This window comes from Adiantum capillus-veneris, chromosome 22, assembly GCF_014529385.1.
Source record: "Adiantum capillus-veneris isolate H3 chromosome 22, ASM1452938v2, whole genome shotgun sequence".
Classification (NCBI taxonomy): domain Eukaryota; kingdom Viridiplantae; phylum Streptophyta; class Polypodiopsida; order Polypodiales; family Pteridaceae; genus Adiantum; species Adiantum capillus-veneris.
In genome coordinates this window covers 125,695,478-125,720,152 of record NC_140952.1, presented here as the reverse complement: position 1 = coordinate 125,720,152, position 24,675 = coordinate 125,695,478, and the positions used below count along the sequence as shown (strand labels likewise).

The window sequence follows — 24,675 nt, the reverse complement described above, 5'->3', positions numbered from 1 at the left end:
CCTTTTCCGGTGCACCTTTGACAGAAGGCGGGCAATGCCCCAGAAACTACGGTGTAACCTCGCCTGTGAGGCATAGTTGGAGGTGGGACCAAGAGGGGGTATACACAGCCGAGGTGGTAAAGGCAACTGGTTCATAACACGCTCCATATCCGTACCCCGTATCTGCTCCATGGGCAGTCTGGTAGGTGGTAAAATAGGATGGGAGGACGGCGTTGGAAGGGGACCGGTATCCCTGCAGAAGGTCCAGCAGCTAATCGTGGAGCCTATGCGCAAAGGAGCTATGTCCGAAGTGGCAAAGACCTGCGAATGAGCTGGCGAAGGCGGTGAAGAAGGATCTTAAGGAGATGGATCCGCACTAGCAGAGGCATCACGTTACCGAAAGGAGTGATGCCTCCCAACCTGCTGCCACTCCCCCTTTGTCTGTCCTTGTCCCTGAGGTCGAGTCTGATCCACTCGTCTACTAGCAGTAGGTCTCAAGGAGGCCACTGCCTGCTATTGTGGCCAACGTTGTCGTGCCAACATAGGGCAATCCTTGGCTAGACTGTCATCCTCTCATGGAAGACCATCTCCCCAACTGAAATATGTATCGACTCGCGAAAAACGTCAGCAGTAAGTGCATATATCTAAACCTGAGGGGAGGAACCCATAGACAGTCAACAACAGCTTTGAACAACGCCACCAAATCAGAAAGCCACCATCTTCAGGAGCAACTCATCAGTGAGTTGTAAGGGCAGGTGTGGGAATGCTATGGTGAGAGAGTATCTAGGGAACAGCTACCAACTCTCAAAGTCCTCAACTGTGAAGCGCGATACCACGAAGTCATGAAGAGAGCTCTAGTGCCTGAGACAATGAGAGCTCGAGATAAGAGACCTGCAACTGTTGTAAATTTTTACAAAAAGAAAGAGTCAAAACCATACATCATCTTATCAGAGTTATAAAGAAAATTCTAAAACATAACCATCTTAAAGTATGCCACACTTGATAATACAATAAAAGGTGCTGCACCATTACCTCCCCACTTTTCAGGATCTTGGATCCACTGGGAATATACTTCATTAGGTTTCTCTAGAACCAATTCATTATAAGTAGCAGAATCGCTCAAGACAGTCCCAGCTATCACCTGCAGGGAACAACACGAGCTTGTTTGTTTAGATTTAAGAGAACTTATTGGCTTCTCGTATGAAGTTTACAAAGAATCCTTATCACAGTTATGATAAGATTATAAGACCTGCCGTAACTCTGCTGCCTTGTTCTTATTATGCTCCATTACATACCTACAGTCAGTAAATCACAACCACTTGCACTCTTACAAACATTAATTACACTCTACACGGCATTAATTTTCTTCTCTTTTTTTAAACAAAGAACGTAAAAAACAGGTCAACATAGTGTCATAGCCCAAGGGGTCAAACGACTAAGTGAATGAAATAGCACTGCATTACCCCACAGCATTGAACAAGCAGCTATTATCGGAGGGTATGACTCTCCTCACAACAGCCTCCATCACTTTCCAGATCAGTAGAGTTCCAACCTGCATGATAATTTAAACCTCTCTCTCTCTCTCTCTCTCTCTCTCTCTCTCTCTCTCTCTCTCTCTCTCACACACAGAGAAAAAGGCTGTATTCTGTGTACATAAGAGACCTCGGGAGATGCTCAATGGCCTATCACCCAGAGGAAGTAGAAAAGAGGAGTGACCATGTGAAGGCTATGTAAACATCAAGGTGGCCTGTACTACGAATGTAGAATAAACCACTGTGGGGGGTGCGTACTGCCCCGTAATGTGACCCTGATCCCGACAGAAAAGAACTAACGACCGCACCAAGGTGTGAAGAAAGACGCATCGACGCTGCTCCACTGCCCTAGAGGAGCCGGCTGAAGAACCCCAGTGACTGCAAAGAGTGTAAGGTGCAGCGGAAGTGAATGTTGAACTTTGCTCAAGATGAGTGCTCCGAACTGTGCTCAAGGGTTCCTTTTACTTACGGAAGGGAGAGCCTTCCGTTCCTTTAGTGAGAGAGTGCAATGGACACAAATAAAGCGGATGAACACTATGAATGAAGGTGCTGAGACTGAGAGATAGAGAGAGAAGAATACGACACCAGAATGTTGTCAAACCCTCCTCCGAAGGCCCGACTCTTCATGGCGAGAGCGGTCTACTATTGATTGCACAATCTCTACAATGCTTTGGACTTGCCGACGATGTCGACAGCGATGAGGACGACGATGAGACGGGCTGAAATCTGAAAATGCTAATGGCTGAAACCTGCAAATCTTTATCTGCTGAATTCTGACTCTATGTCGATGACGACGATGCGACGACAACGACGCGCTGAAAATGCAGATGCTGAAATCTGCATTTTCCAGGCTGAAATTGCAAACTTCACGGGATCTGATCGTGCGGCGAGGAACTGCTGCAAAAAGGTGAGATCTGCGAGGTTTGGGGGTACTACTACGGAGTCTAAATGCTGAAAACTGAAAACGCTGAGTTTACTGTGATTCTGTTGCGAAGATCTGAAAAAACGCTAGGTCTCTTACAGATGCAAAAACGCTAGGCTGATTTGGGATCCTGCTGCAAAAACGCTAAGTCCCTTGCTGTGCAATCTGCTAACGCTAGGGCTGATCTGTCTTCTGCTGGTTCTGCTACCGCCGGTTTGGAGCTACAAAAGCAAAACGCTGGCTGATCTACTTGCAAATGAAAACGCTGGCTGATCTTTGGTCCTTTGCTGGAAACGCTAGGTTTACCGCCGGTGGAGGGTCTTGTTGAGAAGGTGTCTGTTGAACGTCGTGTTCCTGTTGCCTCTTCTGCTAGAAAGTGCTAGCGCTAGGGTTTCTTATATACAAGCTTATCAAATTTGCCCTACCTAGTTCCCAACAAAAGTCACTTAAAAATAATAAGTGAAAAATGTCAAAAATACGAAAAATAGGTCTATGCACTGTAAAAATACTCCTGATGGGTTCTGATGGAAATCTGATGATCATGCTGTGTGCAACCAAAGGATATGCATCTAATCTAAGTGCTTGGACATGCACGGTCTACGAACAGACTCACAAAAGTGCCAGAACACTTCCTAATCTAACTGAACTGAACCCATGTCATGAAGTAGCTTGTCCACATACACATAGGGTTAAAGCAATCCTCCATGTGCTATCATCAACATGTAAAAAATATCCTACGGCTGATCTGGCGTGTTCAGATGCATTGACCAAAACTCTCTCTAGAAAGCGGAGAGAATGCGTTGATCCTGCCATACCTCTGATTGGAGTGGCCATAGAGGCGAGTGCCTGGGTTTGCAAAAGAAGCCTCCTCCCGAGGGAGACAGTGTTCTCAAAAAGGATAGAGGGGCTCCATGATCGCTCAATGAACGCCACTGTCACTCACCAGGATCCCAGTCCAACTGAACAAGTGGCTTTCCCTACCAAGTCCAGAGTCCAACTGAACAAGTGGCTTTCCCTGCCAAATCCAGTCTCCAGAGTGGTGTTTCCTCAATAGTGAAAGCAGGGTCAACAGATGACCTCCTCTGGAAAGACCTACCACTCTAACAAGCTGCCAATGGGCAATCAACTGCTGATTAGGTGAAACCTCACCCTAAAACTCCAGTTTGATGTGACATCCATGATGGCCAGTCTCCGCAATGTTCCTTGCTAAGCAGCAATCGGGTCTCCTGAGTGAGGATCGAAGTACACCCACCAACGGTGATGGGGAGGTAAACGAGTCTGTCCCCCGATGAGATTGTGCCAGTCGGGTGGAATAGCCTCATTAATCTCTCTCATACAGGTAGCAACCCCTCTGCGGATCGCGTAGGTGGCGCCAATCCCCTGTGCCCCAACCAAGGAAGCCCGTCGGCCCATCATCCCATCTAGCCCAATCAATGTGTGTCCTCTTGTCTAGCTGACAGCCTTTTGAATCTGTCACAGATGCATTCCATATAAGTGGCTGACTCGCTACCTCCTCGACACTCGAAGGCGGATGGCGAATCAAAGCAAGACGTAAATCCTTCCAAACCTGCAGCAAGCAGCGCAATGACAAATGAGACGTATCCAACAGAGCATCTATGACAATAAATCTGATGGTCACACGCAAACACCTACTGTATCTAGAGATCCAAAAACGAGGAGAGATGTGACAAAGCATGGTGCAAAAACTGTTTCCAAGGCTCAGACCCTGGAAACAATCTGCGAACTATGTGCATCTCTGAATCAATAATCCCCAGTCCTCCCTCCTCTCAAGGCAAAATGATGTCTCCAAAGGACTCTTGGCCGAGTGTCAGTAGAGTCATTTCGGCCAGGGTCACAAGAAGTGCGTACAAGGTGCTTCAAACGCACCATGATGTTAGTAAAGAGTCGTGCAGGATGTGGTGAACCAAGCCGTCACAAGAAGAACTTGATTCACCACAAGGGCTCTGCTTGTCAGTTGTGCATAGCACCACTCAAATTCTCTAAGTAGCTTTGTTATTGAAAGTCCCTCCTTTGGCTTGGCAACCCATTCCAAGAATGTTCTTTTTGTTACTCTCTCAGATTCCTCCATAAAATATTCCTCCATTAAAACTACTTTAAGCTCTTCCCAATTTCTCCCATGCCCATCTTTAATTTCCCTTACATGTTCCTTGATTTCTGGAGCAACAACTTGCTCAAAACTTTGAATCATCCCACCTTCTAGCACGTGCACTCGTTCTATAGATCTCGTGTCCCATCTGGCTACATGCATCACTCCGTCTCGGAGGCTTGTAGACAGACAACTGCAAAGCGGAGACGAGGCGTGTTCTGCAGGGACCGAAAGTTACAGGAACGTCTGAGTTGCATACGCCGGCAACTCTAGGAGTTCCTTGGAGATGAATTCCTGGAGAGCACTAGGTTGACACGAGAGAGACACTTAGTCACATTTAGATTAGAAATCCGAGTTTGCCTATCATGCTTCGGTCTCGACATGGATATCCAAAGCGGATAGGATGAATAGGGTTTCTTTGCACACTTCCGAAGGGGACTTCCATTAGAGCCTTACGTGATTCCATAGACAGGTTATATATGGATCTTGATGAAGTCGCTTCAGATTATTTTGAGCATTTGTTTATTGCTGATTAGATTATTGATGGTATTTTGGGTTCTACAGAAGAGGTTTGGTCTCATGTGCAGCTAGTGTTACAAAGGTTATGTGCCATAAGATACTAGCCCCCTTCTTTATGCAGGAGATGCATGACGTAGTGCTTGGCCTCGATGGTGCCTCTTGTCGTGTGAAGAGGATGGGTTGACTAGAGAGTTCTATCTGCAATTTTGGGATGCTCTTAGCCCTGCTATGCTTTCCGGTTTACAATACATAATTAACATAAGAGATATGTTTGTCTCTTTGTGTTCGGGACTTATTTCTCTTATATAGAAACACAGAGATACATTGTCCTTGCGACAATGGAAATTGATCACTCTCATGTCCTCCGTGTATAAGATCATTGCTCTCATGATTAGTATACCCTATATACCTGATTTCATCCATGCCTAACAGGCACGTTTTGTGCAGGACCACTGTAATTTGGACAACATCTTCAGTTTCTATGAGGTAGTTAAATGGGCTCGTCAGACAGATCAGCCTGTAATGTTCTTGCTTCTTGATAATGAGAAGGCTTATGATAGAGTAGCTGGGGTTTCTTTGGAGGGCACTATTTAGAGGATGTTGCAGTGGATCAAAGGTGTATCTCAATTAGACCCTATTGCTTCTAGCGGTGTCATGATTAGAGGCCACATTGGACGGCACTTTCATGCCGCGTTCAGTCCGACAGGGATGTCCCCTGGCAGCCTACTTCTTTCTATTTCTTGGCGAGGCCATGTCTCTCTTCTTCCGCCGCAGGACACCACAGTTGATAGGTCTGACTATGCCTTTGGCTAACTTACCAGGTTTGCTAGATCAAGAGTATGCAGACGACACTATGCTCTTTGTACGATATGACACACCCACCTTTGACAGTCTACGGGATGCTCTTTTTGCTTGGCCAATGGTGCTCTCATAAATTGGCACAAGTATTTTGGTTTTCTTGTAGGAGTGGATGAGGATTGTCAATGGTGCCCGGGATAATTTCACTTGGCTATCTAAAGGGTAGACTTGCAAATATTTGGGTTTCTATGTTGGCATTGATGTGACAGTTGAGCAACAGTTTGCTCCCGTACTACAGACTATCAGGAAGAGACATTTCCATTGGTCATCTTTCATTTATGTCTAGGGCCCACATAAAATCTATCTAGTCACTCGAGCAAACGACTGGACTCCTTTGAAAACCCCACGAAAACTGCAATGACTGTGGAGTGCAAGCCACAAATAAAGTACGCCAAGCATTTGTACTGGAAACTGCAAAAAGGAATCTGTCCCAAGCATCTTGCTCGCACAGTGCTACATATGGGCTGAATGGTGCGCCAGCCCTCAGTAGTGTCTACATTGTTGAAATCATGAGTCCTCAGTAGGCAATACATATACAATCTGCTAACAAAACTCGGCTCTCTCTTGAGTTGAAGTGGGGATATATGCCATAGATGCACATCATGATGGTGGGTATCATCAATCTCTAAAGTAATCCACATCACTCTCCCATGTACTAAAGTACCATGGTCACGTACACAATGGCGCCAATGGTGTCCCACGAAAATACATACACCACTGCTAGAATACTGTCGTCTTCAATCGCAATTCCCCAAAATGTATGAGAATCCCTAGGTAACAAATTGCCACATCTACGATAACTGTCTATGCATAACTTGTGCTCATGCACAAGGAGTATATCCACATCTCGATCTACATGAGAACGCAAATCTCCACGAGGAAAATTCAGTCTAGACCACTGCTGCTAGTTTGATGAAAGCCATTGACATTCCAAAAATCCATGTATCAACCAATGATGAGTCTAGAACCTCAAAGGCATACATCAACCATGTCAACGGCTACAAGACTGTTGATCAATGGTGAGCTCTCTTGATCCCCTGGCCGAAGCCGCGGAACAAGAGCCAATTGAAGCGCATCCTCATCATGTGGTAGTGGTTGTAGAAGTTGTCCTGGGGCAAAGGAGCCAGCAGCTATGAACCAAGAATGTCACGTGCACATCTAACCCTATGTGCATGTGGACAAGCTACTTCAAGTCCAGGGTTCAGGTCAGCTTAGGAAGTGTTATGGCACCTTTGTGAGTTTGTTCGCAGGCCATGCATGTCCAAGCACTTAAAGTTGTTGCATATCCTCTAGTTGCACACAGCATGATCATCAACATTACAATCAGTAGCCATCAAGAGCATTTTTCAGTGCACAGAACCTATTTTCCCTATTTTAGCCATTTTTCACTTATTATTAATAAGTGACTTTTCCCTTTGTATCAGCTTTCACCCAACCCCTACCCACTATTTTCTTTTCAGTTCTTTGTACTATTTGTACCCAGACCCGGTATTAGATTCATCACATGTGACCTTTTGGTCTCATAGGTCATTTTGGCCTTTTGAAGGCGTTAATATTACATTTCATTTCATTTCTCTCTCTCTCTCTCTCTCTCTCTCTCTCTCTCTCTCTCTCTCTCTCTCTCTCTCTCAATAGAGAAAAGTAGTAAAAGAGGATGTGCGAACTGAAAACTCTAAAAAAAGTACCAATGCCTCCAGCAACAGCAAAAGTTCAAGAGCTGAATATCATTAAGGCACAAGTGCTCACCATCCAAGCGGCGGAGGAGGAGAAGGCATGGGAGACCTCTTCATGGATAGAGTGCTCAAAAGCGAGTAGAGAAAGCGGACAAATGGATCTAAGTGGCCAAAAAAGGTAAGCATGAAACCCCCCTCCCACCTCTATCATCAGCATGACAATTGAGAAAGAGTAGAGGAAGGCACGCGCTACACATGTCAAATTTCTCAGCATCTTAAGGATTGAGATTCCCCTAACCTGTTATGGGTGAGACCGCTTTTAGCAACCCATGGTGGTGGAGATCCTACTCAACGAGGACAACCCGGTGCTGCTCCCTAGCAAATCGACCTGATATTACTTATACTTATTCTGGGAGAAATGGACACATAATAGCTAAATGTTATTGGAGATGGTGTGAACATCGTAGAGATACAAATAATTATGGTTCTTTTGGGACTGGGACAACTTCTACCCCTACTGCTCGCAATGCCTCGGTCGAGGTAATCAATGCTACTCGCAATGCCTCGGCTGAGGTAATCGATGTTGCTCGCAATGCCTCGGCCAAGTAATCGATTACCAGCATTGCTCTTTAGCCACTTTGCCCTACTTCTATGTTAGTTCCTTTGGACTCCGAGTGTTGCTTGTTTTTCTCGACCTTGGCGGCCTTTCTCCTTTGCCCAGAGTGTTCTGCTTCAGGGGGTACCACTCCACCTGCATCACCATTAGGCGATGGGCTATGATACGCTCATCTTTAGCACTTCAATTCCATGCTCTACTACGATTTGTTCCATTTTTTGGCTATTATTTTCAGCTTCCATGTTAACTTGATCAATGCAACCTCCACTATGGTTATCTTCACTTGGCGCCAAATGGTTTGTCATTTCTTGGCTTAGCACTCATTTTGACTCTCCAGATTTTGCCTAGACTCCGGTATTTTCCTCTACATCTTCCCAGCATCTGTTGTCAAAGGGTTGAGTATTTTTTAAAGGTTTTGCACCACCCTAAGTTGGCTCACTATATCAATGCAGCCCTAGTCCACTCTCTTGCATATGATATCATTCGCCTCTCTAATATTTGAGTTGCCGGCTGCATCTCTCTCGTGTTCTCGCATGCATCGTGCTCGTGTTTCCCTTCCACCGCACACTCTGACATTTATGAGACCTCGCAACAGCTGACACGCATCTCCCTCTCTCGTGATGAGACAAATAGGTTAGTGAGACAGAGCTCAAACAAAGATACATAGAGAGGAATTGTGTGAAGAGCTGACTAGTACATCAAACAAAGATGGAACCAAGCATGTGTGTGCACCTCATTCACTGAAGAACATCCTATCGAAACTCATTAACATCTCAGCTAGCTTTGCGAAAAAATTAAATATGTTACACGAGACAGAAGCCTCTCAATGGGCCCAGTGTACAACTGAATGTCTGATGTCCAAATCCATGAAATAAAGTCTCTCAAAGCTGCATCAAAAAATATAATCCAAGGTCCAAATCCATGTAGTCAGATCTCTCAACATCAAAAGAATCGAATCCAAGAATACAGGAGCCTCGATGCAACTCAGATGGCCTTTGCAAATGAATGCGGGAGAGTACCGTGCCACGCCAAATGGTCAAAAGCCCAAGATATGCGGAGGACCAGCTGCCAACCTAGAAGTCTAGCCTCTCCAGCAGCAGAAACCCCAATTTGCACACTTTAACTTGAGAAAGACAAAGACAAAGCGCTCTCTCTCTCTCTCTCTCTCTCTCTCTCTCTCTCTCTCTCGCGCACACACACACACTTCCTTACAGTCAAACGTGTGTAAAATGTAAGGTAGCGTGCCTGTGGAAATGAATGCTGGACTTCCCTGAGAGGATATGAGCATGCTCTGGGAATCAGGAATAGCAGATCATTGGGTTCTCGCAGATGCAGTTTGCGTGAAGGCGAGCTCAAGAAAAGCGCCGCACACAGTGCTGTTGTCACTTGTTTTTTTTGTTTTTCACAAAACCTTTGCGAACTGGATTAATTTAACACTAGATGTATCAAAAACAAGTGAAAGGGTCACGACGGCTTGAAAGTGATAAAATTGTTTAAACTGGTATCAGTGTTTGGGAAAGAATTGCATCAGCTTAGTTTTGAGTCGATTGAAAATCTACACTAGCTAGCTGCAAACCATGGTAAACGAAAGAAAAACGGATGAAATATGTAAGAAAGTCGTCCAAACATTTTGCAAATCTTTTTTCTTTGTGAGGAAGAACTCGATCAGCAGCCGCTTAATAAAAGAGAGTTTCTTAAATTTTTTTATTTTTTATTTTAGCAAAACTCACAATTGTGAGTGATTATATTTATCAACCCAAATAATTACAAAGTCTTGTCATGCTCGTGTTGAGCCATGACGTCATCCAGGGACCATAATTACATCGGCTATCAGGGCAGCCATCCCACCCAACTCGCCCTCTTATCCTTGATACATAGGATCCATTATCATGTTCTTCTGAGATCTTTTGATTACCGATAGCCAAGATTTTCCCCGGTCCTAGACATGCCCTCTGTTGTCAACAAGGCACAAGTAGTCCTAAACCAATCCTCCGAGTGTTGCTTGCATCTGAGCGTCCATATTAGCACTTTGCTTTCTTGTATAATTTCTGCGAAGCTTGCTACCTCAAGACCTCCTTCAAACACACGGCGGTTCCTTATCTGCCATACATTATGTAAGAAGACGTACCTGACGATTTGAGTGCTCGTGAGGATGGCAGGACCACCTGAATTCTTCCCTCCAAGGAAAAATTCAATCTTGTAAAAACCAATTTTCCATGTTCTTTGGACCCACTTACATATTTTCCATGCGAGGCCTTTGATAATTGGGCAATCCATGAAGAGGTGAGCCCGATCTTCACTAGCCAACCTGCATCCCAAGCATGGATCTGACCCAATCCCTCTTTCCTGAATCTTCACCCCCGTCGGTAGAGCACCCCAAATTACCTTCCACAAAAATACCTTCATGTGCTGCGGAACCTTTGGCTTTCAGATGTTCTCCATTACTTGCTCCCACCTTTCCTCCGGCCATTGTTTTTTCCATATCTTGTTAAGGGGGCTAGACCAATTCTTCTTATGCATCATTGTCTGATAGATGTCTTCACATGGCTTTACATTTCTTGAATGTTAACACTAATTGGAATCAAGCTATAAAATGCAAGAAATGTAAAGCCATGTGAAGTTGTGAAATGTAAGGTGAAATAAAAAGAATTGATTAATATATGTGTGTGTGTAGAATTAATTAGAATTATGCAAGGTAAAGCTTCACTTTAGCATTCTAAAGTAATAGAATGCAAAAAAAACATGTGTGTGTGTAAAATTTACTAAAATTATGTAAGGTGAAACTTCACTTTAACATTCTAAAACAATAGAATGCAAAAAAAGTAAGGATAGGATGTGAAATGAAAGATAAGTCTCCATCATGCACTGAAAACTATGAAAGTACCCCTAACTAACCCAGCCCAACACTAAGGGTTTCTTTTAGAAAGCCAAAAAGTACACTAGTTTGATACTAAACAAGGTGAGGAGCACTAAGGCATGCTAAGTTAAGGGGAAACAAAGGAGAGTAACTTTAGATATGTGTCTACAATCATATTAAATTTTATTGTGTTTTAATATAAAATTGTATTATCTATTATACATATACAATCACAAATGTTTTGTATATTACGAAAAGCCTCACCTAAATAATGTGAAAGGTGTACATTGCACATCAACATTTTGAAACAAAAATAAATAAATAAAAATTAGTGAAATGGATTTTTATAAAGTCTTTAAATCAAAGGACCCTTTATCAATACTTTGCATCATGGGATCAAGCTCTATGACTACACTTCTTAATCCAAAAAAGGCATTTAAAAAACCATGATTTCTTTTCATTCACAAGATTTTTAAACCTCTTTGGAGACACATGTCAAGCAATGAAAATTGAACGACCTTCACCTATAGTGCACTAAGGCCTTTAGCAAGCCAAAAAGGACACTCAATTTTTTTAACTGCCATGTGATCTTTAGAAACTGTCACTTAAGATTCTTTTGCAACCTTACAATATATTAGTCAAAGTATTTAACAATTTGTAAGCTTTCACGTTTGGATCTAAACTCGTACGAAACTACAGTCATGAAAAGTACTCGTGTAACATAACAGTTGAGGTTTCTCTAAAACACATCTTTTGATATCAAAACGAAAAAAAAAGAGGTTGCATACAAAATTTTATGTCAATTACTTTATATGTGCTTCACATGTTTACAAGTTTCATGTAAGTTTTAGAAAAATAACTACAATCAAATATGGGAACTTGTATGGATTCAGTATGCAACTTTTCTAAATGTAATTGATGGCAAAGTAAAACATGTTTTTCTTGTAGTTTCATATTTGTTTGTTCCAACTTACTCAAAATTGTTGAAATTCACTTTTTTAGTTCATGAAAAATTAGCAATACGATTGAGTCTAACTTTCATATTTTTACTCATCTTAGTTTTATGTGTATAGATACTTCATGTGGATGCAATTGAGGAATAGATAATTACATTTTCATGAGTTTTTTTAAAACAATTTTTCTCTTTTTCATCATTTTGACATTGCATTTTTGGAATAAGAACTAAGTTGTGAAGCTTAATGTTAATTGTAAAAAGATTGTTTCTATCCATAGAACTTCAAAACAATGCAAAGAAATATTATTTTGCTAAGAAGCCACAAGCAATTTATAATTTTTTTGACAACACCACTAAATTTTTTAAAATTTTCAAATTAAAACTTATCACAAAATAACATTGATTTTATATTTAAAAAATTGCCCATGATTTTCATCTCATCATCAACCCACAATATAAGGATGACTTACAAAATTGATTTCTAGCTTTATCAACTAATTATGGCACGTTGTTGGAAAAACAAAACACTTTAATGTCTTGGGACACTTGAGTGTCTGATTACATAACTAGTGTTAAAGAGTAGAAAAAGCAAAAATTAAGAGTAAGGAAAATTCACATTAAAGGGGTATTTGTCGTCATTCATTGGCATTCCTTTTTAAAAGAAAGAGAGTGCAAATTTCAATCCTTGTAACAATTGAGTTTCGCAAAGGCTTGCTATGGAGTTGGCATGGATAGCTACCAACACATTATCTGTACTTGGATTTGGGTTGGGTTGTGCTCATCTCTCTCTCTCTCAATCATTGCATAATTGCCACATTATTTGTTTAAGGTAAACAAGTGACAAAATCACAAGGCCTGCTCATAGAAATATATTTGGAATCCACAAGAGAAGAATAGGAAGGTGGGAATGAAATGAAGAGATAGGGAATGTGTCATGTAATTGTCATTGCATTCAAAAGAGAGTTATAAGAGTTTTATGTAGAGAGGTTGAGTAAAAAAATTTTGATAAATTTTTATTTTGTACATTGCGAGGTAAGTAGGGTTATTAATGGTGGGTGGAGGATCAAATGCATGTCTTTTGTGTGATCACACCAAGAGCAAAATTTTATGTTGCATGGTGGAACTGAATTGTGAATATATATTTGCTAAATTCGGAGTGTACTTCTAAGTCCCCTACTTAGCCAAGACTTTTCCCTTTAAAGCAAAACAAGAGTGCACAGTCTCAAAGATCTAAAAAATAAGAAGTGTTGGCAAGGCCTTTACTAAAGCAAGGTGAGAGCAATATTCAATCAAGAGCTCTTCTTTCACAAAGTCCTACATAGCTTTTTCACTTGGGATAGAGCAACATAGATTTTTTCCAACTTTAAGGACACACAGAATAACACAAATGATTGTTGGTAATTAACTAGATATTAGATATTTCAACTATAATTAGATATTAGATGAAAATTTGACCATATCATAAAACATCTACGCGATACGTTTTTCGGGTAGACTACAAGAAAATCCGAGGGAGAGAATGTGAGAGATAAGGTAGAGAGAAGAAAAATTATTTTGAAAAGGCTATTTAGTAAGCGGATTTCCCCATAATATATATATATATATATGGTTCTTCCAACATCTAAAAAGAAAATCCACATTAAATAAACATTAAATGGCAAAAAGATTTATCATAAGAGGATTTTTAGAAATACGCTTCTTGGAGATAAAAGGCAACAAGAGGGGGGAGAGAGAGAGAGAGATGAAATGAAATGAAATGTTATATTAACGTCTTCAAAAGGCCAAAATGACCTATGAGACCAATTTGTTACAAAATAGTGAATTTGATACCATGTCTGGGTACAAAAGAACTACAACAAAAATACTACTATTAAGAGAGAGAGAGAGAGAGAGAGAGAGAGAGAGAGATCATTTTCATTAAAAAAACTGATTTTGTAGTGATCATTTTTTAAAAACCTAATTTTGTTGGCTGGCTACTTATCAAAGAGTTAATGGCAAATACACCATATCATAAAAGGAGTTTCTGAAACATGCTTTTGGGGGATAACCTAATTTCACAGGTTGGCTACTTATCGGAGAATAAATGGCAAATAGATCATATCATAAAAGGAATTCTGGAAATATGCTTCTGAGAGATAATGCAAGAGCAGGGACAGATACGAAGAGGAGAGACTGATCGTTTAACTAATCGTTTAAAAACAACATTAACTTCGTAGGTTGGCTACTTATCAGAGTTAACGACACATAGAAAATTGAAAGTGAACCATGAATAGATAAACCAAGTGTGGGAAGAAAATTGGGCCTACGGAGAAGCCTAGCACCACATATGAGCTCTCCCTCCTAGCTGCACACAAACAGAAATGCAACACAGTAAGCCCAAATCTGTTAGCAAAGGGACATGAAGATCCAGCAACTAGAGCACAAAACTGACTAGTGACGTCATGCACATATAAAAAACGAAAAGCTAATGCTAATGCTTTTCCTCATCTTCTGGGCCCTCGCTGTTGAGCTGCAACGGCTTTTACGAAATCCAGGCTTGGGGGCAGCAGTATTGCCACAGAGCTAAAAGGCGGCCCACATTTGCATGGTGGAAGAAGAAAATGGGGTCAAAGGTGGCAATTTCTGGGTAAGCCACATGCCCGCTCGTGCCGCCCACGATGGTGTGCACCAAGTTGTGCACCAGCTCCAGCGATGCGTAGTGCCCATATTGTTTGCCATCACCATGCGTTTTCTCGGACCAGAAGTGGTTGGAGAAGGGCAGCCATTGGTTATGGTCAAAGACTGTGTGCACGCCCTCCACCAGCGTGGTGTTGGCATTGGGCATGACAGTGACATTGAGCTTGTCGTTCTGGGACTGGTAGGTGGCAGTGACATGGCGCACATTAGGGTAGTGCTGAGGGGTGAGGAGATACCCTGACCAGGCACAACGTAGTGGGGCCTGGCGGTGGGGTTGAAAACATCAGAAGAGTTGAAGGGCTTGGCAACATCGATGGGGACAACGAAGAATTTAGGGGGGTTGGGAATGGAGGTGCTGGAAAAGGATTTTCCAGGCATAGACAAGGGAGATTTCAATGGAGGTGAAGACTTCAAGGAGGCCTAAGACGCGGGTGATTTGGTTAGCACAGTCCCAGTAAGGGAAGAGGAGCTAGGACTGCCTACTCTTCCGTGGAGTCAGAGATGACAATGGAGGCGAGGACCTTGGCCTGGTGGATGATGGACTGCTCCAAGAGCTGCGCCACGAAAGGGCGGTGCCAAGTGGAGAAGAGAGGGGAGCCATGTTGGCAGTAGCCGCCCCACTGTTTAGGACTCCACGCCGTCGAAAGGGGCATGAGGTAGGCCATGAATGCCTGCTATCTAATAGAAAGACCACTTGTCAGATGCAGGGAGTGCTTGCACAGCGGACAGAGCCAGCAAGAACACATCCCTCCTCATGTTCAGCCGATCTAGGCGTTCTTGCGCCATCTCGTCGCCTCCCGCCTGCAGCGCATGTGGGTAGAAAAAGTTCAGCACCACGTTCTCATGCTCTATGGCCTTCATCACATCCACCACCTTATCAATAGCAACAGTAGTACTACTGTCTTGGCCGGCCACCTCGGAGCTCGCTACCCTCCCACGCTTGAGGCTCCTCCATCTCTCCCCCATGCATGATGCTCCTCAATCTCTCCGGCCATTCCCTCTCAGGCCCCATCCCTTCCTCTTCCCATTCCATCAGCTCCTCATCGCCATCATCAACTCTAGAGAGCTAGGCCACAAAATTCCCTTCCTCTGCCTTCACTAACAATGTTGGTCTCTGCGGACCACTGTTGCCAATCATGGTCAGAAAACTGTTGATCACGCGAGAGAGAGAGAGAGAGAGAGAGAGAGAAGGCAGTAAGCGACAGGTAGAGCTTTCTGGATATCATGCAGAGCAGGTCAGTGAAGGGGAGCGAAATGGTTCTGGAACGACAAGAAAGGGAGAGAGCTTGGCCTCGCTGAGAGAGAGAGAGAGAGAGAGAGACTCAAGGGAAGATCTCAAAAGATGCCTGAACTTTGCATTTTCCCAAAACTCATAAGACATCTGACATACCACATTGGATCCTTCAGCGACCCCCAAAAAGCTCAAAACTAGACCCACGTACTTTTCATCAGAGGGAACCCAAAATCTTTAATATTTGAAAGCTCAAAGACATGTCCATCATTAGAGTTACACACTCTTCATTTAACATGAATGCCCACTATCTTATTTCAATCAATGAGCATTTTGGGCTTATTAACAAAAGCTTTAAAATACAACTCAATTTTTTTCTATTTTAGTCACCAAAAAGAGAAGGCATCTCTATAGCCTTTGCCCTTTGGGCAGGCCAAAAATTAACAAAATTGTGATGACTTTCTATGGTTCTCCTAGCCCCATTGGCCTTGATTTCTCCATGAAACTTCTATGCATCTAATGATTGCAAAAAATCCAAGGTTGATTTTTAAGGAAAGTCCCTTCAAATGTCCCTATAAAGTGTTAATTTTCTTCTCTTAGATTTACAATAAAGTTTAGAGAAGGGCTTCAAGTCTCTTACAAGTGTGGACGTGGAACTTGTAAGGACATCCCCCCGTATCAGCCCAACCATTAATGATGATGCCAAGCAATAAATGAAAACAAGCAAGAATCAGGAAAGCAATAACGAAAAATAGCCAACAAAATAAACAAGGTAACAAGCTTAAAATAACTTATTGTTTTGTCCCATGTGGATAGTCGATGAAAACCTTCTTTGCACCACACGAGCACTCAAATTTTGTGCACTATTTCCCAATAACATAATATGGTTATAAGCATTATATCAAACCAAGTGATTATTAAAAAAATCCCCAAATTTTAGTTTTGACAAAACCCAAGGAGCATGAGGCAACTATGCTCCCCCATCTATAGTAGTGCATGGACAATACGCTCCATCTGGCCAACATCTTGCAAGTCTACTCTGACACCATGTGTATCTTTGTTTCTAATGAGATGAACGTACAACAAGCTTCCCAGAATCTTGAATACGTACAGTGGATTCAACAAATGGTGGATTTTTAACCTCATCCAATATGACAACTTTATTAGCAATGAGAACATGTTCCTTCCATGTTCTTCACTTTGTATTAGCCTTGTATAAGCAATCGATAAGAAGGTCCCTTTTTTGTTGCTAGTCACGATTTGATATTGTACTTGACAACAACATTGGGTACCACATTGTACAATATGGAGCATTGCCCAAGTGGGTTGATACCATCCATTGCCATGCCAAGCCACAAAATTATGTGGCAATGGATGAGAAAACAAAGGTGCTACAAAAGCTTAATATTGGTAAAAAAATCCATATGTTCATGCCCTAAATATTGCATTCCAATACAAGGCAAGTATGCCACAATGGATATGTTTTTGAATTGTGGAGCAGATAGGCGTGCCAAGAATCTCTATAGATAGTTTGCCATGTAAGCACATTGATGACACAATGTTTGCCATTATGTTGCGAGCCGATAAGATGTGTTGCTTAAGTACCCCTTAAAAACAAGCATTGAAGTAATTTCCCAGAACAATCACTACATAAAGTAGAAGAGCATGGCAACAAAATTCATCTTAAAAATTTCTTAATACTTATGTCCCTTCACCCAACCTTTGCTTGCATGTTCAAGAGCTCTAGTAGTGTCTTCAATGAGGAACCCTTGCTCCCTCGTATAGTGGAGTGGGAGCTTCTTTTTTCATGTTTTCATACGCAAGCTCGTTTGTGTTCATGATAGTAGCAAACGATCTTTGGCTCAAACATCTTGATGTCTAGAGTGCAATCCATTATGACCCATTAGCACACTTGGAGGTGATTCATGCATTGGCACCCTATTCACCATTGTATGAGTAAGTGATCTCTTGCGAATGCATCTTGTTAAAAAATTGCAGCCACATCTCTATCGTTGGAATCCTGCTAATTAAACAAAATCAAGAGGTTGAACATAAAACATGTAAAAAGCATGCATATGGTACCAAAATTATATGATCACTTCATGTTGCATTGGCAAATTATGTTCGGCAACAACCCAATCTATAATAGTAGCATCAAATTCCTCCAAGTCTGGTACACATTGCGGTTAGAATGATTACATGAACATGGCACTCTAATCAAGAGATATGCATCTTGATCGGATGGGCCTACTTGGTTAGCACTCCTCCTTGTGTAATTTTGTGTAGGCCAAGTCTGCAACTAGATGAAGAGAAAAGTTGCAATTTGGCCTTTTTGCAAAAAATAGGCTTGAGAGGGTCCTTAATGCACAAATTGTGACGGGTCTAATGATTGCTACTCAAGCTACTAAGTTATTGACATGCGTGTGTAGCGCTTTGGTGCCATGCTCTATACAGCTAATTTGCAAGAGAGTTGACTGCTGATTTGAGACTCTTTCAAACCTAGCAAGAACTACGATGTGTTGCATTCATCTCTATGATTGGGACTACGCAAGAATGGTGGTTACGTGATGCTAGATGGTGTTATTGTTTTAAGCTAATTTGTGGGTATGTATTGAGCACTGACTTAGCCACGTTTTATGGCCATGATTTGCCCTTGAGTGAGTTGGTTGACTTTGTCCTCGCTACTATCGGTGGGGGAAAATAGCACTCTATATTGTTGTATGCCACAAGTTATTGACACTAATAGCAAATATTGTTGTCAGTTTTGACAAGCAGCCATTCAAATAAGATTGGCCTAATTCTTGTATAACAATGATTTGCAAACACACACAAGAGAGGCTCGAGATGAAGGAGAGATGTGATATCCAATTGGTGATACAATTTTTTTTTAAATGAATAAAAAAATTCACAATTGAAGCCAATTGCGTAATAATCAGACTGCAATGACCTACACACATGCACATGTGCGCGCACACACACACGGTGATGAAAAACTGATTATGCTTGATTTGGGAGCTTTATTAAGGAGTGCATACGCACTAAGAGATACGAGAATGCTCAATAACTCAACTTATTGGAGAATCAATAATCCACCAACTCAAGCATGAAGCATATCACACAGCTCAAACAATTGCTTTGTCAATCCTTGGTAGCACTTTGTATCCTGTAACTTGTGGAGTTGGTAACCAATTCTCTTTGATCATTATAAAACCCTTATGCAAGCAGCAAGTGACTTTTGAGTATTCAACCATCCTTTTGATTCATTGATTGTTGTTGATTTACTTTCTACCCTTCTATATTTGTTATTTTTACTTAGCTTTGCATTGTTGACCAGTGCTTTGGGCATTTTTGTTCTCTATGTGAGGGGTATTTTGGCTTCCTATTAGTTGCTTCTGGTGGTGACTTGGTCTTTGAGCTCTTTGAAAGAATTGCAACCATATCTTCCTTCTTTTGTGTTGATATTCCTCTTAGATTAGCGGATGTAATGGCACATGGTGTCGCATGTTCTAAAGTTGTTGGTTGAGGATCCATTTTACCTTTACCCTTGCTAGCATGTGTATGCTTTTTGAAAGATGTGTTTAGCCCTCTAAACAGAGTATCTTGCACTAAGGTACCTATAACAATGGCTCACTACCTTTAAGAAAGAATAGCAGTAGCACCCGTGGTTCCTTTTTAGCTACGATAGTGATCTATCCAATGTATTACTTCATGAGTACTTCATCCACTAATTCCTCTATAGTTCTCACTTGAAATTGCACTTTCTCTATGTGCTTTTGGATGCTTAAGGTATAAATTATCATACTAGCCTCCTTTTGAAGCAAAGGTTGACTTAGTATACTCCAAATTTAAGTTTGTTCGGATTTCTTTATGTTAGGGATTATTTGTCAATGAAACTTTTTGGTGACTCTCTTTTAAGTTGACTTTGGAAGCTAGGCACATTGGTTATGTATTTTGTGGTTTTGTGCCCTTGTTGTTGATGCATTAGAAACTATGTGATGCATTGGAATCTCCTTTTAGCTTGGATTTCTTCAACTTTGGAAAACAAAGGCTTTAGCTGCTTTGGGGCATGGGCTAGCTAGCTTCGTTGTGGATTGGAGTACACCCTATTTAACACCTGGTGGTACCTTTGAATCAACTTGAGTAATCTTCATAGAGTCTTCATAGGGCTTATTGGACTTTGCGTTTGCAACGGAGTAGGAATCTTCAAGGAAGAGGTTTTGTGTTGAGCCTTCCTTGATACTTGCTTTTGCTTTGTATTAAAAGATTCTAGTAGCATTGGTGGCTCTTGTAAAAGTGTCATTTAAGGAACAAGGCATGTGAGAATATAACTTTTCCCACTTAATGCACAAATCTTTGCTATCATGCAATGCTCTTTGGAGAGAACTACACCACACCACACACACACACACACACACACACACACACACACACACACATGCACACACACACACACACACACACACAGAATGGAGTAGGAATCTTCAAGGAAGAGGTTTTGTGTTGAGCCTTCCTTGATACTTGCTTTTGCTTTGTATTAGAAGAGTCTAGTAGCATTGGTGGCTCTTGTAAAAGTGTCATTTAAGGAACAAGGCTTGTGAGAATATAACTTTTCCCACTTAATGGCAAGTCTTTGCTATCATGCAATGCTCTTTGGAGAGAATTACACAACACACACACACACACACACACACACACACACACTCACACACACACACACACACACACACACACACACACACACACACACACAGAATCTTTGATCTATTTTGATATAAAATTTTAGGCACTATTTTCTTGCAAATCAGTTTGTGCTCTTTATTGAACAACAAACCTTTACTTGGTAAATAGGCTGTGTAACATGGGTAGAATCATTTGATGGTTCACTATAGAATTTCTCCATAATTGGTGTGTGACCTCTTTGACCTAATGTTAATTCTTCACTATATATTTGGTGTGTGAACTTTTTTACCTAATGTTAATTCTTCATGTAGGCTACGTGGCTCCGTGACATAGAACATTGCTCCCATAATGTGAGACTCTACGTGAGATGTAGACTTTGATCCCCTATACACTCGTAGGAAAGACCATCCAAATTACTAATGGACGTAGAAGGTTCAGAAGAATCCAAGTCTTGTACACTTACATGTTTGATTTACCCTTTCTATCCGAAAAGGCCGAGCACAAGAGCTGAAGCCATAAATATCAATGTAGTGGGTAGACTTGAGATTTACCTTGCCTCTTTTTCGATATATCTAAGTAGATTGTGTTGCCCTACGGGTTCTTAATGGCTCTAAGGTTGCCATATGTGGAGTTTCGCTTTGATTCTCTCAAGCCCCTTGAGTGGCATCTACTTCACTATCACACAAGCTTTAGGTTTTCTTCCATAGGGGTAGGTTGAGAGATAAGACACGTACCACTGTGATCCACCTTTGGTGTTTCTCTTGAGATAGTTGCAGAATCTTGCACATTAGGTACATCCAAATTTTTAACTTGGTTGAGCTTGACATTGTCCTCCTTTTGCTCGATGACTTAGGATCTATGAAAATTCATCATCTCTCAAGACAATATTTGCCTCTTTGGTAGTGATTATAGAGGTGAATCCGGAGGTGACATTTTAGGATATTTTTGAGGCTTTAGTAGTTGCTCATTGATGTTCCTTGAGTGTCTTTGGTCATTCCCATTATCAAGACTTAGAGAGCCATGTGGTTGATTGGACTCTCTACCAAGATAGGAATGATATTAACTTTTGTCATTGTTACCGTCAACTCCACTTTAAAGCATTTGGTGGATGGTAAGGCTCATATTCATTGCCTTTGGCATCCCTGTATTTGTAGGTGAACCTCGTCACATGAAACACAATGGTACACTTTGATGCTTCATTCTCACTTGGCTTCTAGAGAGTCTTAGGTGAAAGGGGCTTGAAATGTTTTCCCTTTTCATTTCCATAAGAGGCATAAGTCCTTACTCAATGAAGCTTTGGGCCTCATACGATATTGGTCTATAGGCATGTGCTCTAACGTTTCTGGCCCTCTAAATGCTACAATATTCGGCATCAATTTTGGAGGACTAGGTACTAGCTATGTAGGCATCAATGTAGGACTAGGTACTAGCTAGTCCCCATCAGTTTTGGAGGACTAGGTACTAGCTATGTTAGGCACCAAACTAAACATTTGGGGAAATGGAAGTTGTAGGCTTACATGATGCAATTCTAGCTTAGTTGAAGAAAACGATACATTGAAACCCCCTTCCTAGGTGCTTCCATAGTTGGTGCAACCACTTGAGTATTTCTAGTGTTCTGATATTCTTCTAGCACAATCTTCCAAGGTGGGAAAATCCAAGGAACGCCATGTCCCTTTCTAGATTCAACACTCTATAAAAAATGAAAAGGGTCTCTAACATCATACCATTTTTTCCAATTTGCACAGATTGCCTAGTTTGGAAAACTTGGTTCTCTATTCTTAAGCTCAAACTATTGTAGCATATTGTTAGTGCATCGAGTAATCATGTTGAATACAAATTCTTCGGCGCCCATCTTGAAATATGCGATTTTGATGGACCCAAGCAAAAATGAGGTTGAGAACATCACGATGAATGCAAAGCGAGTTCTCTGTCCTTTAGTAGTCTCTTGGACTGTGCTTTCAAGAGGATATGTCCAACGCGAGCTTTCAAGAGGATATTCCTAGTACTTGGAGCTTCCATTACAAAGGTTCAACTGCTAATGGCAACATTGCATCGCTCACCATGAGCGACAAATGAAATCTCAAATAAGAGGGTGAGTAAACATGTTTAAATTCTCTATTCAGAAATGAAAATGCACTAAACAAACGTGTTAAAAATCTTATGTTGCCATGAGAACAACACATGCTTAGATTAGGAGAGGATTATGCAAACTTCCCCCATGCAAGAAAATTTACGTGTTCTCTTTTTTTGGTGTGAATGTGTTAACATAAAAGTTGAACAATACAACATAAATAATAATTAATTCAGATTTGATCAGAAACATCAAACTCTCTTGCCTTGTTTATGTTTCTTGTGCGGTTTGCAAGATACACATGCTGCATTTGAGTGCCACAATCACACTATTAGGAAAAATAAACCTGGCATGCTTGGATGAAGGGAAGCACAAGCTCTCTCTCTCTCTCTCTCTCTCTCTCTCTCTCTCCCCCCCCCCCCCCCCCCCCCCCCCCCCTCGCGCCCCAAGAAATTGCTACAATTTTGGTGTTTCTTCTCGTTCCTTGCCCCTTTCAAGTAATAAATATGTTAAAACTAACTAGAAGTATCAATCTGAAAAAATTGCTAACCTCTTAGGCTTATTTGCACGGTACAGTAGTTGCACCTTGAAATAATCACCCCAACAAGGACATTTTTTGACAAACAAGAGCGCACAGGGTAGAGTCGCATTGATTCAAAGAAATATCATTGTTTGAGAAGACAAAGTCAAACATCGACATACTTTTTTGCATACTTTGTTTTTTGATATATTTTATTTGGCTCAACTTCAATTCAATGCAAATGGAGCTAATGAAGCACTCTAGTTTATTATTTAAATAACAAACGTTAAAAATATTGTTTTACTTGGTAAGCCAAAGGTGCTTTTTTCAAAGGAGGCCACATCATTAAGACACTTGATGCAATCCAGAACATTGAATAAAAAAGTTAATCCCACGTTGCACAACACCAACCCTACAACGTCGCCCCAACTTAAAACAAAGCGCCGCCATCAAACTTGCTCAAAGCCCCGATAAAAATAAAATCTCTAATAGCAGTAGCCTTGTTGTTGCAACAGACAATGCTACCCCAAGTAATAAATAAAAAAAGTGCCGCCATCTCTAAAATCAACAACCTTGTTGTTGCCTTCGAAAAGCAACAATCCTGATGTATAAACAACCCTACTGTATAAAGACTAACAAAGTTTGTCAACCTATCATGATTGGCATCATCACTCTCTTCTACATCTAACGCTCTACACCTTAGCTTGTCAAGCTTTCAGTAGCATCTCTCTCTCTCTCTCTCTCTCTCAAAATCTTCTTTGAACCCTTACTGGGATAGATGACTTAAACCATCAGCCTCAGATCAACAAACTTCATGCTGCAATTGAAACAAGCGGATCAACTTGACCTACCCATAAATGCCGGCTACTATTGTAGCCTTCACTCAGAGGTGTGCTTGAAGTTCTTTTAGGGTATCTCAATTGTGTAGATAGAAACCCATTCTCCCTCCGTCCGCCTGCTTGATATGTAACATGACAATAGTAGTTTCCTTAGGGGCATCAAAATTTAAAAGTGAAGCCCCAACAACTGGCAATACAGAGACTGAGCGGAGGACTTTTGAACATGCATGTGCAATCTCCTGCAAAATTTCCTCTTTAACACCAAGACTATTCACTCCACCGATGTACACATGGCAGCTACCACCCATAGCCACACCACTAGTTGTCCTGTTGTGCTGCCAAGACCAACATCAAGGAAATTTATTTTCAAAGGCGTCGACCATGGAGTAGCACTCTACAAAACCTCACGAGCTCTTACTGCATCATTTAAGCTCTTATATTCAATCAACCCAAAGTCCTGTTCAGGAAAAAGCAAAAATGAACTCAAAGGGCTAAATTTTTCAAACTCATACCTCAAAAGGCTCTCACTGACACCATGACCCAAAGAACCAACCCACGATTGTTTAGATGCTGTAAATACTTCAAGAGTTGCATGATCCCTACTTGAATATCATGTTGATTTTATGCTGCATGTAAAAAA

The 24,675-nt window shown here is 41.4% G+C and overlaps 1 protein-coding gene and 1 pseudogene across 3 annotated transcripts in view; both read right to left on the bottom strand.

The window, feature by feature from the left end:
* The window catches only part of LOC147430169 (OTU-like cysteine protease family protein), a 62,441-nt gene extending 52,807 nt beyond the window's left edge, over positions 1–9,634 (bottom strand). The window contains exons 1-4 of one of the 3 annotated variants that reach the window (XM_086494669.1): positions 9,419–9,634; positions 1,443–1,531; positions 1,229–1,274; positions 1,012–1,120 (exon numbers count right to left, since the gene is read on the bottom strand). In XM_086494669.1, the coding sequence (XP_086350795.1) occupies positions 1,012–1,120; positions 1,229–1,274; positions 1,443–1,504 (217 nt within the window). In that variant the 5' untranslated portion in view covers positions 1,505–1,531; positions 9,419–9,634. The remainder of the gene's footprint in view (positions 1–1,011; positions 1,121–1,228; positions 1,275–1,442; positions 1,532–9,418) is intronic. The other 2 variants (XM_086494670.1, XM_086494671.1) reach the window with 2 other exon arrangements.
* Positions 9,635–13,944: 4,310 nt separating this feature from the next.
* Positions 13,945–15,976, bottom strand: LOC147430168 (polyphenol oxidase 1-like; annotated as a pseudogene).
* Positions 15,977–24,675: the final 8,699 nt, after the last annotated feature.